The 16,629-nt window shown below is 38.2% G+C and overlaps 1 protein-coding gene across 1 annotated transcript in view; it reads left to right on the top strand.

The window, feature by feature from the left end:
• Window positions 1-15,271, top strand: part of spcs3 (signal peptidase complex subunit 3) — a 35,858-nt gene extending 20,587 nt beyond the window's left edge. Inside the window, exons 4-5 of the mRNA XM_077718703.1 lie at window positions 1,018-1,133; window positions 14,837-15,271. Coding sequence (XP_077574829.1) covers window positions 1,018-1,133; window positions 14,837-14,969 — 249 coding nt within the window. The 3' untranslated portion in view covers window positions 14,970-15,271. The remainder of the gene's footprint in view (window positions 1-1,017; window positions 1,134-14,836) is intronic.
• Window positions 15,272-16,629: the final 1,358 nt, after the last annotated feature.

Raw genomic sequence — 16,629 nt, 5'->3', positions numbered from 1 at the left:
GGAGACAGCGCTGGACACCATACACCACCACTATCTGCCATTGGGTACTGAATGCCTGGGCTGATATGTCAGTTTCAACTGTGGTTCGAGCTTTCAGAATGGCAGGAATTGTCAATCGGCTGCCAGAAAACCCAGCGACACGGTCTCGACTCGTCTTTGATCATCCTCAAACTGATCATTTTGCTATTCATGTTATATTGAAGTCTATTTAAATCGTTGTCTTCCATTTTCTGCCATGTATTTGGTTTTGCGCCCCCATTTAAGGCATTAGAGATCATTTTAGCTGTACATCTCTAAGGTTTCCGTCTTCGATCAACAATTTAATCCATGTATTCTTTTCTTCTGAACGATGTGTTGAAATACCCATTTCCTTCAGGCTTTCCAGGATAAATGCATGTTCAACAGTCCCTGGCTACCTCCCTAAATAAAGATGACCTCAATGACTGACTGCCACACTTATTTGTTATAACACACCCCTTTCAACAAATTGCGTGTGTGATTATGTGACGGGCGACTCGGAACTAATCTAGATAGCAAAAAATATTAAGCATCTGTAGGGAATTCTTATGGACGCTGGAGCACTATTTTCTTCGATGACGTCTGTTATAGTCAGAGTATTTCAGTGGTAACCTGTGAGGCACACATAAAAGGTAAAACTAAACAAAAAATTAAAAAGGTAATGCTGGAAAATTAGTGTTGCCACAAACTAGTATATTTTTTACATACGGGTACATTGTTTCGTTGTCAAATTATTTTACAAATTAAAGGCTGAGTAATTTGAGGGGGCTGTTAATTCAGTCATAAAAACTAAATAATGAAAACTGAGAAGGAAATTATAAACCTGAGTGGTTAAATTAACTTTGTCTATTACTGTTTCGCAATGAAAATATAACTTTCCTGGATCCATTTAAAAAATGACTGTGCCGTTGTGTCACACGATTCTCAAATTACTAATCATATTTTTTCTCAAATTACTAATCATATTTTTTGTTTGTTTGTGTGCATGTGGTATGTCAGGCTTTAAACCAGGTAATGCTCTGGGATAAGATTGTCCTTCGAGGTGAAAACAACAAACTGAACCTGAGAGACACAAAATCAAAATACTTCTTCTTCGATGATGGGAACGGTCTCAGGTACGGTTGACAAAGTCATCTCTGTGGACATTTCACTGATCTCTTTAGATCTAAATAATAGTAAATTTTAGTGGGAAATTTATTGTGTCAAAAACAATTGCGGATGTTATATTGTAAAAAAATATCTGAACCAATTTAACCACTAATGTGACAGGTCATTCTCATAAACCACACATTGAAATGGCAATTGATAAAATGCACAAACTATTTAAAATAATAACAAAATATTTTTAAAAATCAATCAAACACATCATTTAAAATCTAGGATTGCGTTAAATATGGAACAGGTGAAAACCCTAATATAATTTTTGTCTCTGCTTTATTAGAGCCCATCAAAAGTATCGATACGATCCAAAATGACTGTCATCTTGTCCTGACAATTGTGCATGATACCAAGTTTGAAGTCAAATAATTGAGTAATTTTAGTTTTTTTTTTTTTTAATGACGGTCACTTGAAAGCTATCTACGTGTTGAATCCGAAATAAGTGAGAGTAATTGAAGACATCTGCATTTCTGATGAAAATAATGTGATCTTATTCTGAAATGTGCGCTCGCCAATGACTGAGCTGTGCAGCCGGTTCATAAAGTTGACCCTCCCACCCCCAAGTGTGTGACCTCACTTGTAAACCTTTTCCCATGTTTGCATTGTTTAAATGCTGTAAACCAGCGAGTTTAATGTTTGAAGTCTTAACAGCAGATTGCGGTTTTTAGAAGGCTACTGTTCGTTCATAGCAAGCTAGAGTATTAGTAGATTCTTTCACCGTAAGCCTCAACATAGCAATGCTTAAGCTATCATTTGAACACTATTTTACTCTTGAATCTTAAATAAATGAGTAATTGTATTTTGTTACATGGCATGCTCTTATTTTGAAATATTTGCCGCTAACATTTAGCATTACACTTCTCTCGAATTTTGCAGATAATGTAGCTCAGATGTGGCCGCAAAGATTTAAAAAAATGTGAAGTAGGATCACCTCTATTATTAATAAGACTACATGTTTTTGCATCAATACAAAATACGAATACACAAGTATACAATTATCAGGAAGTATATTTATTATTATTGTTTATATGCATATGTAAAGACTAATGTATTAATATCTTGAATACATTCATTATCATCTCAATACTTTGTTATATACCCATTGTTGGCAATAACGGAGGCCAAACGTTTTCTGTAACTCTTCACAAGCTTTTCACACTGTTGCTGGTATTTTGGCCCTTTCCTCAATGTAGATCTCCTCTAGAGCAGTGATGTTTTGCGCTGTCGATGGGCGACACAGACTTCCAACTCCCTCCACAGATTTTCTATGGGGTTGAGATCTGGAGACTGGCTAGGCCACTCCAGAATCTTGAAATGCTTCTAAAGAAGCCACTCCTTTGTTGCCCTGGCTTTGTGTTTGGGATCATTGTTATGCTGAAAGACCCAGCCACGTCTTATATTCAATGTCCTTGCTGATGGAAGGAGATTTTCACTCAAAATCTCTCGATACATGGCCCCATTCATTCTTTCATTTATACAGATCAGTCGTCCTGGTCCCTTTGCAGAAAAACAGCCCCCAAATGTTGACAATTACAGGCCTGATAGGTCTGAAAATACAACTTCAGGAGCAGGTTAAGAAAGAGTGAGATCAATTTAAAGAGGAAATAGGTTTATTACCGGACTGCAGGATGGTTGGAGAATGCCCCGACAGCTGTGAACCTCTCACAGCCTGCCTTCCTCGCAATTCTCTCTGACTCAACACTAGGTCAGTCTTTATATAGGAACTCAGGTTAATATTTCTAAAACAGTGATGTATTTCTAAAACAGTGATGCATGACAGAGTTTATGTAAACAAAACTTTGGGCTAATATGGTTAGACATTAGCAGGTTTAAGTTGTATTCAAACACGATATTTTAAAAGCTCACACAAACTGCTGCAGCCTATCTTATATTGCGCGTTTCGAACAAACAGTTCCAAAGCGAGTTGGCCATATTCCACAATACAAGGAAACAATGGCAAGGCCAGCTAGTTAGCTATCTTCCAATTCATGGTGCGAACAAACAATTGCAAGGCCAACTAGTTGGCTTATCCTACATTCCACTGTCCTAACAAACAATTGTAAAACCAGTTTGGCCACATTGGCTCGACATGAACAAACAATTATTAAGCCAGTTGGCAGGTCTACCCCACTAGGCCTTTGTAATCTTTTCAAGTAGGTGACTAAATACTTGTTTGCCGAACTGTATGTTGTCATCAATGTCCTGGACCCTTTGTCACAAACGGCATGCCCTCTCGAATTTCTCTCTTCCTCACTCCCTGATTGCATCATTTGATGTGGTCCTCATTAGTTTGGGGCGTTAAGTGGTTTTCAAGCAGTGTGTTGATTTATACTGTAATGCTACATGGACATAGTAATTATGTCCCAACTTCAGTATTTCTACAAATTTACTTTAACTTTTTTGTTCATAGTCATCATTTTTGTTTTTTTCTTGGGCTCATTGAATGCCTATATTGCCTTAGGGGGCATTTGCAAGGGTGATCCAAATCTCTCACAAAGGTAGTAATAGGCATGACATAATCTTCCGCTACAAGTTTATATGCGCGGTACGATATTCACTCCAAACAAAAGGCAAAACGGCACCTCCCTCCGAGGTGATGTGCGTGATGCAAAATCAAATCCAAAGGAAAAAAAATAAGGCATAATGTCATCTTGCACAGTGTTCTTTATGATCCAGCGCAAAATTCTTCTTCCATGACGGGATTCTTTACGGGAGAATTTTTTTTCTTCGGTGCTGAGTAGAGTGGTCCTCTTGCATGTTTCAGCGTGAATATTGACATCTTTGTGAATATTGACATCTTTGTGAATATTGACATCTTTGTGAATATTGACATCTTTGTGAATATTGACATCTTTGTGAATATTGACATCTTTGTGAATATTGACATCTTTGTGAATATTGACATCTTTGTGAATATTGACATCTTTGTGAATATTGACATCTTTGTGAATATTGACATTTTTGTGAATATTGACATCTTTGTGAATATTGACATCTTTGTGAATATTGACATCTTTGTGAATATTGACATCTTTGGGAATATTGACATCTTTGTGAATATAGACATCTTTGGGAATATTGACATCTTCGGGAATATTGACATCTTTGGGAATATTGACATCTTTGGGAATATTGACATCTTTGGGAATATTGACATCTTTTGGAATATTGACATCTTTGGGAATATTGACATCTTTGGGAATATTGACATCTTCGGGAATATTGACATCTTCGGGAATATTGACATCTTCGGGAATATTAACATCTTTGTGAATATTTGGATTCTTTATATAAAACACCATGATAAACTGAAGCTGCGACGTGACGGCTGACTCTCACCTATGTGGTGTCAGTTGTACAATTGTTTTCCATTTTTTATAAATGTTGTAAACCTCCAAGTTTTCAAGTTCAAGCTGTCACCTTTTACACGCACAGACTTCAGAGGAGACAATCATTAGTTCTTAGCGAGCTGAAGTGGTTACCATATTTTCTGGACTAGAAGTCGCAGTTTTTCTTTTTAATAGTTTTGCTGGGGGTGGAACTTATACTCCAGTGCTATGTGTGAAATGATTCACACAATATGATATCATTCTAGCTGTTATTTTTACAAATTTAAATTGTTGCCCAATCTTCCTGGCAAAACAGCTCAAGCTCAGAGAGGCTAGATCAGGGGTGGGCAAACCGGTCCTCAAGGGGCACTGTGGGTGCAGGTTTTTGTTCCAACCGATCCAGCGCAATTTGGCCAATGATAATTCTGTAGAAAACAAGAAGCACCTGATTGCAATCCACTGATGCAATTGTAGGACACCATATTGGGAAAAAGCTGTTCTCTTTATGGGTTGGAATGAAAACATGCACCCACTGCGGTGGGCCTTTGTGGAATAGTTTGCCCACCCCTGGATTAGATGGAGAGCGTTTGTGAACAGCAGGTGCCTGAACGAAAAGGCTAAAACCTGCCTTTTAATGAAAACGGAAAACAGGAAATGTATAACAATCTAAGTGGCATTTTGTTTTATTTAAAAATCAGCAAATCAAGTTTATACATCAGCGCCCTGGTAAGATGGCTGTGCCCCGAGTTTTTTCGTGGTTTATGCAAGATTGTATTCAATTTTTTTCTTGAATTTCATTCATAGTTGTCAAAATAAATGTTGTTTGAATTTTGTTTGGGTGCATAGTGATACTAATAATGAAGAGCTGAGCAAGATCAATAGTTAATCAAAGCCTATTCACAGTTGCAAGCAAATAAAATAAAAAAATAAAATCCTGACATTCTCCCTTTTTATTATATATTTGCATTCAATCTACTGCCATCACGCATATATTTTAATAACCAATTTTTATGACAAATACAATTCCACCAGCGGCGCGGTTGGGCAAGTGATTAGCGCGTCAACCTCACAGCTCTGAGGTTCTGGGTTCAAATCCAGGTCATGTCCATCTGTGTGGAGTTTGCATTTCCGGTTTCTTCCCCAAAACATGCATGGTCGGCTCATTGGACTCTCTAAATTACCTTAGGTATGGGTGTGAGTGTGCATGGTTGTCCATCTCCAATAAATTTTTTGTTCTGCGATCGGCTGGCCAACCGATTCAGAAATTCCCCCGCCTGTGGCCTGGAGACAGCTGGAATTGGCTCCAGCACCCCCCACGACCCTAAGAAGGATAAAGCGGTTCAGAAAATGAGATGAGATGAGATCATTCCACTAGGAGGGAATGTGCAGGTCTGATCTTTACCCAAAACCCCCTAAATTGCAGATTAGGTCGGAAAAAGCAAGAACAAAATCAATCTCATCTAATTCACCTACATATTCATCATAATCATGGATATCAATGCCCTCATCAGTAGCCGTGTATTAAGTGGATACAATTCTTGCAATTTAAAATGTGTAAGCACAATTGCCGTGGTTATAAATCAACTTAACAAAGTGCATGCAGGGGATAAGACAAAGCCCACATAATGTCAAAGCAGTAGCAAAAACAGCCATTGAGATCATCACTGATAAGGCCAATTCTTCCAACTGGTTGTGTTATCCCACCGGTCTGTCCAGGCGGACGATTCCAATCCAGAATGCCTGTTCATATTCTGGTTTAGGGTCTGCAGGCCTTCTCGGCTCTGGTTAGGGAGCCATCGGGTGCCGTGTCGTTGGGAATAAAGGAGCAACATTGATCACCAAACATTGCACACATACATGTCCCCTTGCTCCGCCAGGGTGGATTTCCCGGGTACTCCGGTTTCCTCCCACATTCCAAAAACATGCATGGTAGGCTGGATGGACACTCTCAATTGCCCCTAGGTATAAGCGAGAGTGTTCTTGGTTGTCCATCTTGTGTCCTGCGATCGGCTGGCCACCGATACAGTGTGGCCCCCGCCTCAGGCCCGGGGTCAGGCCGCAGCACCCCCCGTGACCTTAATGAGGATAAAGCAGTTCAGAAAATGAGTTGAGATGAGAAATGTTTAAATCTTAGCAAATGACTTTTCATCACCATTGAATTTGCAAGACTGATCGACACATTTTCCCAAATTACACTAAGGATATTAATCCTCTTTTTGCAATTAATAGATCTAACCATTTGTCCTCCTGTGGGTAATGAATTAAGTTCAATAACCAATTTGAACTTTAGATTCTGCAGCAACTCATACACCCAAGCCAAAATCTGGCCATTTATGACCCTGGCAAAGAATCAATTTGAATGGCAGAGAAAAAAAAAGAAAAAAAATATTACTTGGGCTTTTGTCAAGGTCTCCCGATATCAGGCCCCATTTATTCCTATACCGTATTTACTCGCATATGAGCCGCTTTTGTTGGACAAATGTTGTTGACTGAATCGACGGTACGATTTACAAGTGGACGACGCCATGACAAGATGACATCACGGCGCCAATGCGTTGTGATGTCGTGACTCAAGCAAATGTGGCCAATACGGTCATTTATTTCAAAATAGAGGAAAGATAAACAGTTAACATGCTAAACAAAATTTATTTTGATGTCTAATGAAATTCAAGAAAAAAACATACGTATCTAAAAAAAAATCACTTTAGTGCTGAGTCCTAGTAGCTCGCGGAGGACAAGGGTTTCAGCGTGGAATTTTAATTTTTTATGAACTTTGAACTATGAAAAAATTAATTAACAAAAACAAATTCCCCCAGAAAAAAAAGATCATTGAAGCCGCGATATTCAAGGTATTACTATATCTCAGAAATACCACTTGTGGTGATTTTTCTTAAGATTTTCCCTTCAAAGACACATTTGTACTCCATTAAAACCATGAATATGGAGGTGAAGATTGGGAATCATATGCGAGAAATTGCTGATACGTGCGGGAGGCCTATATGTAAGTAAATATGGTAATTTAAATTTGTGAGTTAGCAAATTTGTTGACTTTTCCACACTTAACACAGGCTCGAAAACTCACATTATTTTTCAAGTCTAAACCTTTTGATTAGAAAATATTTACCTCATCTGATAGAAACAATTATACCAGTTTCTTAACCTCTGACTCCTTGCATCCTCAAGTGTATTAAGTTGGTTATTCATTATCTAACTCTTAAGTAAGTCAGTGATCAATTCTTTATATTATTTACTTGATTCTAACCTTTTAATGTATCAAGTTTAATTTGTCCAATTAATTTGTTATCTAATTCACATTGCGAAGTGAATATTGGTCTAGTAAATAATTTTTTTTGGAAATTTTAACCCATTTAAAGAAACATCTACAATGAATAGACATTACTTCTCACTGTCATTTGACTTGATAATATCCACACAGTCTTTAAAATTGTACACATTTGTTAATGTTATCAGTTCAGCTGTTTGTGCATAGAAATGAGGTGGTAATAGCGCTGCTTCTTAAGCTTTAGTATTCGTATATAGATCAATATATTGTACCCTGTACGATCATGTTTTGCAATTAAATAATATTAACCCGTCTATGTAAAGGATTTTGCATTACTCAGAGATTGATGTTTCATAATTTGGAAGAAATAATGCCATTAAAGGCCCGCTCAATTTCAATCGTCTAGTGCAAAATAGAGCTAATTTCCGAATCCGCCCCGAATTTGTTTTTGAAATGGGAGCCACACTCCCTAAGTAATTTATAACCCATGCACCACCACAGTTTGTCAAACCCCCAAAAACGACAAATATAATCTGTTTCTTAGTTAGAGGATTTGAAGCTTCTTTGGACGGTCGATTTCTCACTTTTTAAGATTGTCCTTGCCAATCATTAGATTTCTACTATAACATTTAGCTGATTAAACCCTGTAATTGCACTGCCAAGCCTGATAGTTTTAAGTCTAACTTCACTCAATTTGTATGCCTTTAAAGCTATAAACAGCAAACTCATCTAGTTGACATTCATTGTTTAATTCTTATCCAATCTGTAAATATCCTAGTAGTCCTCAATATGACGCATGACAAAGCATATTCCACCCCGCCCAGGACAGTAAGGGAATGTCTTGTGCACTGAAAACACTCCATTACTCCCAAGGCCAAGGGAAATTATACATATTTTAATATCAATTAATTTATCCAAACCAGCTGGCTACTATTTACCTAATTGTTTGAATAAATCCCATTCCTGCATTCTTATTTAATGTTTGATATCAATAAAAGCCAAGTACTTCTTAATGATTCAAGATCTAATTTGCAAATCATCCCCATATTGTTGACCTACCCAATGACAGTGAAATCACTGGATGAATGTTAAAATAAGATAGGATACATACTGCATGGCTAGTTGTTACAACAATTAAAACCAAGAATAAGCAAATTAGAGAAAAGTAATATACATATTTTTCTCCCCCGAAAGCTATTTATATCAATAAATATGAAATAGATCACAAGCATCAAATGGCGGCCCGGGGGCCGAATCTGGCCCGCTGCATCATTTTGTGCAGCCCGAGAAACTAAATCATGTACCGACTTTCTGTTTGTGTTAAGTTCAAATGAATATTATAGATGTATAGTTATTATGTTTTCCTGATTTTCCCTTTTTTTAAACAACTTAAATGAAAAAGCAATTTGTAAAATCTAAAAATAAATACAGTGGTACCTCGACATAGGAGTGGCCCGACATACGAGCAATTCGAGATATGAGTAAAATTTTGGGCAAATATCTTGAGATACGAGACAAATTTTGATATATGAGCAGACAGCGGACGCGACATGCTGCTCATGAGAACATCATGGGCACTGTCTCCCCAAAACTCCCTTGTGCAATGTCTCTGGTCGCAACTCCCTCTGTGTAGTGTCTCTGTGTTCCCCTGGGCGTTGCATTTTTTTCAGTGTTTTTTCCCTCCGTTCGTCAGTGCGAATGGCGTATATACTACTTGTCTTTGGCAAGTGGTCATGCGTTATCCTATTGTGAGGACATTTGTTTGCATCATTTTGGGAAAATTTTGAAGGGAATACAGACGCTCCCCTACTTACGAACATTTGAGTTTTGAACAACGGTACATACAAACATTTCTGCACATTGCGTTTGTCGAAAAAATTTTGTAAGTTAGATTTTGTATTGCTTTTTCCGAGTAGTGCTTCTTCTTCACTACAAACCAATGCTGGTTACTTATACAAGCCTTAAACGTACAAATGCACTTATAGAAACATCAATATACTTAAATAGGCCTTTAACATAAATTATAATACAAAATAGCACTGAATCAACATACGGACAAATTCAACTTATGAACAATCGCTCGAAACGTAACTCGTTCGTAAGTAGGGGAGCATCCGTACAAACTCAAACAACCCTCGATATTGACAGAGTGTGGAGGCGGGGCAAAAAAAGCCAAACCGGCCGGGAGAAGAAAGGTATCAAAATGTTAAACAAAATCAGAATTAAGTTTTGTGTTAGGTTTCATTAAGCCTATTTTTGAGCGTCTGCATCGTAATCCAAGTTTATTTAAATTTGTTTGTGTTATGTTCCGATAACGTTGCTGTGCAAAAAGCCCCCCACCCCCCCTCTCTCTCCCCTTCGAAATCCGTATAATTTTAATTAGAACAAATAAAGCATTTTTTCCAATCCAAGATCCTGTTTATGTTGTTTTTTCAGAAACCCTTGTTTTTTCACGTTTTATGGATGATACGTACGTTCTTGAATTTCATTCATAGAGGTCAAAATAATTTTGTTTAGCGTTTTATCTGTTCATCTTTTCTCTTTGCTCCTCAATTTTCCTTGATATGCTGCCTTGGCCTTTTTAATGCCCCTCTTCAGCTCTGCTCTGGCAACGCTGTATTGTACCTTGTCCCTTGACCTGAAGTCTGGTCTCACTGGTCATCCAGGGTTTTTGATTAGGAAACACACGTATCTGTTTATTAACAGTGACGTTGTCCGTGCAGTTTTTGATGTAGGAAAGTACAGTGTCCGTGTAGTCCTGGAGGTTGTGGTGTTTAAAAAGTTCCCAAATGGTGCGGGAAAAACAGTCCTGCAGCTGAGAAAGGGCGTCCTCGGGCCATGTTTTTATTATCTTTATTTGTGGCCTTGTTAGCCTCCGGAGTGGGGTGTATGCGGGGGTGAGGGACAGGCAGAGATGGTCTGATCCATCAAGGTGAGGGAAGGATGTGGCTCTATAAGCATGTTTGATATTAGAATAAACGACGCACGGTCTTGTCTTTCGGCATGTAGACCGGCCACGGAATAAACATGGTCTAGAGTTTTATATCTTCTTGTGTGACACTTCACATACTAGATAAACTTAGGCAACACAGTCTTTAAACATGCTTTGTTGCAGTCACCAGGGACAATAAAGACTTCACCGGGGTTGTCAAGCTGCTGTTTGCTTACCGCCGCCAGCAGGAGTGCCATGCTAATGTTAGCATCCGGTGGGATGTAAACAGTCTCTAGGTCAGTGCTTCTCAATTATTTTCTGTTAGGCCCCCCCTAGCAAGAAGAAAACTTCGCCCCCCCCCCCCCCCCACTTCCCACCGTGACTATAAATAAAATCATTTTATAAAATTGTTATAAGTACAACATTTTATCCTTATTAACATTAAATAAAAGGAAAAAAAGAAAGAAATATAGTCAAACTTACAAAGAATAACTTTATTAAATCTTGTTTTAAGTCTGCAACAGAAAAGATTTTAAGTGCATCAATGCCTGAAATAAAAAATAAATGAGAGCGCCACTGCCAGCTACTGTAGTGGATGCGCAATTACACTTTATACTAGTACGGCCAAATAAAATCCCTGTTCCCCAGGGTTACACGCGCCCCTCCAGGTATCGCACCCCCCCCCCCCCCCCCCCCCCCAAGGGGGGCGCGCCCCACTATTTGAGAAGCACTGCTCTAGGTAGATAGAAGAGCCTGCACCGTCCTGCCAAGAGCTCTAAATCCGGGGAACATTGAGTGTTAATGATCCTACTGTTGCAGCACCATTCATTGTGTATGTACAGACGCTCCCCTACTTAGCGCTTGTTCATAAATTGAAATTGTTCATAAGTTGAAATTGTTCAAATTGAAGTTGATTCAGTGCTATCTTTTGTTTTATAATTTATGTTTAAGGACTAAATAAGTATATTGAAGGTTTATATAAGTGCATTTGTATGTTTAAGGCTTGTATAAGTAACCGGCATTGGTTTGTATCGAAAAAAAAACATTTAATATAATGGAGAGAATACCTACAGTACTGTATACATACATTAGAGAGATGAAGAGAGAGATTTACTAGAAACTAGCCAAAAGAAGTTATCTAATGACGATTGCACAGTTTTCCTCTTTTTTTCATTATAAATGATGCGGTAGCACTGTATGGCATCATTAAATTGATTTTCAACCTTTATGCAACGTTCAATATTTGGGTCCTACTGCTCGATCTTTCTGTTTATAAACGGTACTGATGGTCGAACGATTCAAGTTTTATTCCCGTACAACACTCACCACTTTCTCATGCTCATCAAGCTTCTTTATTATTGCCACTTTGGTTTCAAATGAAATGGCTTGCCTCTTCCTTGCACCTCCCTTACTAGACGCCTTTCGCTTTTCACCAACCATATTGAATAATGGATATACGAGATATTTAATGATAAAAATGAAAAAGCTTCCTTGCGCACTGGAGATATGTCACACACTACTGCACTGCAACGAACTGGGCAGAGGAAGGTAGATGCTGGGTGAGCTGAGCTCTCACAGCACCAGGCGTCGGTTTTAACAGCGGAAAGAAGCACAACTCGGAAAAAGGCGTGCAATGCAAAATCGAACTTACGAACATTTTTCAACATAAACGCAATTTGCAGACATGTTCGTATGTACTGTTGTTCATAAGTTGAATGTTCGTAAGTGAGTCTGTACATGCTTTTCCCTGATAATTCTTTTGAATGATCATTTCGGAATAGCGTCCGGCTAGCTAGTGATACCGCGGGTCGGGGATTTGCAGGTGTAGCCACTTTTCTGCGATGAAAATAATGTTGCAGTTCCCGACAAAGCTGTTGGTAGCAAGCTGAAGTTCCAAATTGTCCATTTTGTGGGTGATGGATCTGGCGTAGGTCAAGAAAATACTCAGAAGCGGTGCTCTGTGTGGTTGCTGCCTTAGCTTAGCAGCTAGGCCCGCCTGACATCCGCGCTTTTGCTTTCTTCCCCTTCACCGCCTCCGTCTGTTGTAATGGATATATCACATCTCTTCCCGAGAGTAATTAAATCCTGGCGACTTTGGAAAAAAACCCGTCGCAGATGTTAGTAAATTACAATAAGATTGAGAAAACAAAACACCAAACAGGAGAGCATAGAGCCGCTACACCCGTGCCGGCCGCCATCTTGGATCTCGTTTTTGTAGCAGTTTTGTGATTGCAATTTTGTTCATGTAACAGCCAGGATTTAAGAAGAATGGCTAAGACTGTTCAGAGATGGGAGTTCATGTCAATGGTATTGAGTTGGTGAGTTGAGTATGTGAGGGTTCTTTGGTTGAGTGCACTATTTTTGAAGGGAACCACTCACTCGCCAGCCCTTATTGACAGAACCTTCAGTATAGCTAGTACTGTAGCAATCAAAATATTAATCAAATCAGTTCTATAGAAAGTTCCATTATAAATATAAAGTGAGTATCCTACACCAAGCCACCATCCCTTAGAAAAATTAGATGCCAAAAAATCAAAACATTAATGAAAAAGATTAAAAGTTAATCTAATGTTGTTCAGAATTCTTAATTTCATATTTATTAGATGTTTGTGTGCTTTCTGTCTGTTGCCTGAAATTAGCTTCCTGACACTTGTGCACCTGTGCTTCAACATGAATAGATTTTGCATGTTTATTATTCATTTTAATGACATATTGAATACATTTATGATAATTTACTCTTATTCTTGTGCATATTCACATCTTTCCTACAAAATTGGGACACTTTGGTCTTTTGATTTTTCAAGGGTTTAGTTCGGGGGTGGGCAAAGTTTTCGGCCCGGGGCCACATTGATTTCAAAAATTGGACAGATGGGCCGGGTCAGCACAAGATACGATACATATAAAAAATTGCATCCGTTAACAGTAAATATGAAACATAAACAGAAAAAAAGACTAAAGTATTAACATACTCATCACTCATTATTAAAGTAAAAAGCATAAAGTACAAAGTAAAGTAAAGATGAATGTATTAAGAAATATTCAAATGTAATTTAAAAAAAGATAGAGGAACTGTAAAACACAAAAAACAAATGAGTGGACAGAGACAGAGCTACTGCCACTGGCTTCCACGTGATAGAGCCATCTTGAAAAAAAAAACATTATTTGGACAACTTCGACGGTCCGGATTAAAAGGCCCCGCGGGCTGTAGTTTGCCCATGTCTGGTTTAGTTGGTAGTTTTGTGAGGACTGTAGAACAAATTAGAGAATTTACATAGCACTACAAGCACTACTACTTGCGAAATTTTCAACTTACGAAAAAACTTCTGAAACCAATTCATTTTGGAAGTCGAGATACGACCGTACACATAAAACACTGAAATTATTTGTTTACAAATGTTTTTTTCTCACGATTGTGTTCGGCAGGCAGGTCAACAGATCACAACCCACTACAAACAATACAAATGCAACAGTCTTAAAATATCGTGCTTTAAACGAGCTATCATTGATTTACCAACATAAAATTGGCGCAAAAAAGGGTTAATTTTCTGGGGAAAAAGTAACCCAAGAAACCATTCAAAGCCGTTAGTTGATTCACCTGAACCTCAACCCATATTTTCAAACAGTAAAGTTTACTAGACCAATGCAATTTATCTTGCTGGCCTCCAGTTTCACACAAAAGTACGAGATTCCAGAAATGCACCTTACCAGTTTCAACTATTGCAAGTCAAAAATATTTTCACTGCACAATTTTAATTGTTATTGAACTTCGTGTTTTTTAAATTGATTTCTGAATGCTTTCTACACAATTCAAGTATTTATTTTGTATGAATAAATGCTGACAGCTAGACATAAACAAGGTTTATTTTTATGGTTATATCGAGCATTTAGTAATGTGCTACTGCAATACTCAGACATTGCAAGTGCACTCAAGTCAAGCATTTGAAAAAATAAAGTAGGAGATTGCGCCTTGGTTAACACATTACCGTCCTTTCTTCTGGCAACAGACACCTAGAGGCAGTGGCTACGGCAAAATGGCTTTTTGTTGAGTGTTTGCAATTTTGTTTGTGTGTAAAACCTGACAATTGATAAATTATATTGGTGATGTCTATCAACCAGGGCCAACAAGAACATCACGCTGACGCTGTCTTGGAATGTCATTCCCAACGCTGGAATCCTGCCGCTTGTAGTTGGGAATGGTGGCATCAGTCTACCCTTTCCTGATAAATATGAGTCACCCAAAAGCTACTAGTGTTATTCAAATTGCGTAGCTTAGAAATCATAGCTAATGTACCTAGTGGGTTTTTACTAGATAAATAAATCACTTTATCATAATTTGGTAACCTATTTATGTTAAAACTTGAATGAAAATAGGGTGTAATTGTTTGACATGACTCATTCGAGCTTTGGTGTTAGAAACATTTTAAAACTCTAAATGTAGCAGTTGTTTTTCCACTGTATTCCATTTGATTTGATTGTGCTATTGGGCAGCAATCATGACATGGCATCATTCTCAAACAATTGAATTAAAGGACAACTTACTTTAAAAACGTACCAGAAGACTGCTTGTTTATTGCAATGTCGATTTGTGTATATGTGTGTGTGTAATTAAGATCTGTGTCAAAGGTTCAAATTCTGTGCCGGGTAAACAGAAAAAATCCAGGCGAAGTGTTTCGGAGCGGAATTGGTCAATCCAGGGTATACTCGTACTGAGCTGGGATAGGCTCTAGCCCCTCAAAGACCCTTGTTAGACTGAAGTGTCAGGTAAAATGACTTTATAGACAAATAACACCCAGAAAACAGGAAACAAAATGTTTCAGATATAATGACAAACAAAAACAGAATTCTTTAAATTTGGGAATCCTTATCTTGTATCATGACTAAACACACCAAATCACCGCCTATTGGCTGTTCTGCGTAAATACATTTGTCTGATTCGAACACCCACTTGAATTTTCAGTGAATTCTTTCTATATTTTAACTAGTAACAAAATCAATATCGTCCAATTCGCTTTCATAATCATCAATGCCCTAAACCAGTAGGCTGTGTAGTAAGTGGATACAATTCTTGCAATTTGGAATTTGTAGGCGCAATTTTGTAGATATAAATCAACTTAACAGAGAGCGAAGGCAGGGGATAAGACAACGCCCACACAATGTCAAAGTAGTAGCAAAATCAGCTATTGACCACACCACAGAGAAGGCCAATTCTTCACACATGCCATAGGTCTTATCCGACCAGTCTGTCTAGGGGGACAGTTCAACTCGAGAATGCCTATTCATTTATGTCATTAAGCTCTGCAGGCCTTCAATTCAATTCCCTCAATGTTCCCAAATTCCCGTTTCGCCGAGCAACTTATTTGTTCATACACACCAAGTTTAAAATTTGGACCTTGCAGCCGCATTTCATTAAACTTTAATATGACAAAATATTTCTGCCATAATCTGTCGCTGTCATCCCTGCAAATGGCTTATTGGCAATTTCAGAGATCGATTCCAAAATCCTAAATCTTTTCCACTTTCTTATCTGATAGAATGATTATCTTGATGGCCAGCCAACCAAAAACAAGCTGGACAACCATTTTCGCTCACGCTCACAGCCAGGGGTAATTTAGAGCGTTCAACCTGCCTAGTCTCTGTCTGTCTGTCTCTGTCCCCTCTCTCTCTCTCGCCCTCTCTCTCGCACTCTCTCTCGCACTCGCTTTCACTCTCACTCTATCTCACCCACGGAAATTCTTTTTGTAGATTGATCATCGAAGAAAAAGGAATTTTGGAAAACTCAAGAAGCCTTTTTCTTGAGATGGCAGAGACAAATTATGAAAGGACATTTTGACAGATTAATCTTTGAAGAGAATGCAAAAACAAGTCAACAAATTAGAACTTAAAGGATGGACCGACAAAGGAGCTATATT

The sequence above is a fragment of the Stigmatopora nigra genome, chromosome 6 (assembly GCF_051989575.1).
Source record: "Stigmatopora nigra isolate UIUO_SnigA chromosome 6, RoL_Snig_1.1, whole genome shotgun sequence".
Classification (NCBI taxonomy): domain Eukaryota; kingdom Metazoa; phylum Chordata; class Actinopteri; order Syngnathiformes; family Syngnathidae; genus Stigmatopora; species Stigmatopora nigra.
The sequence above is the reverse complement of the archived record's forward strand: the minus strand, read 5'-3'. Positions and strand labels throughout refer to the sequence as shown.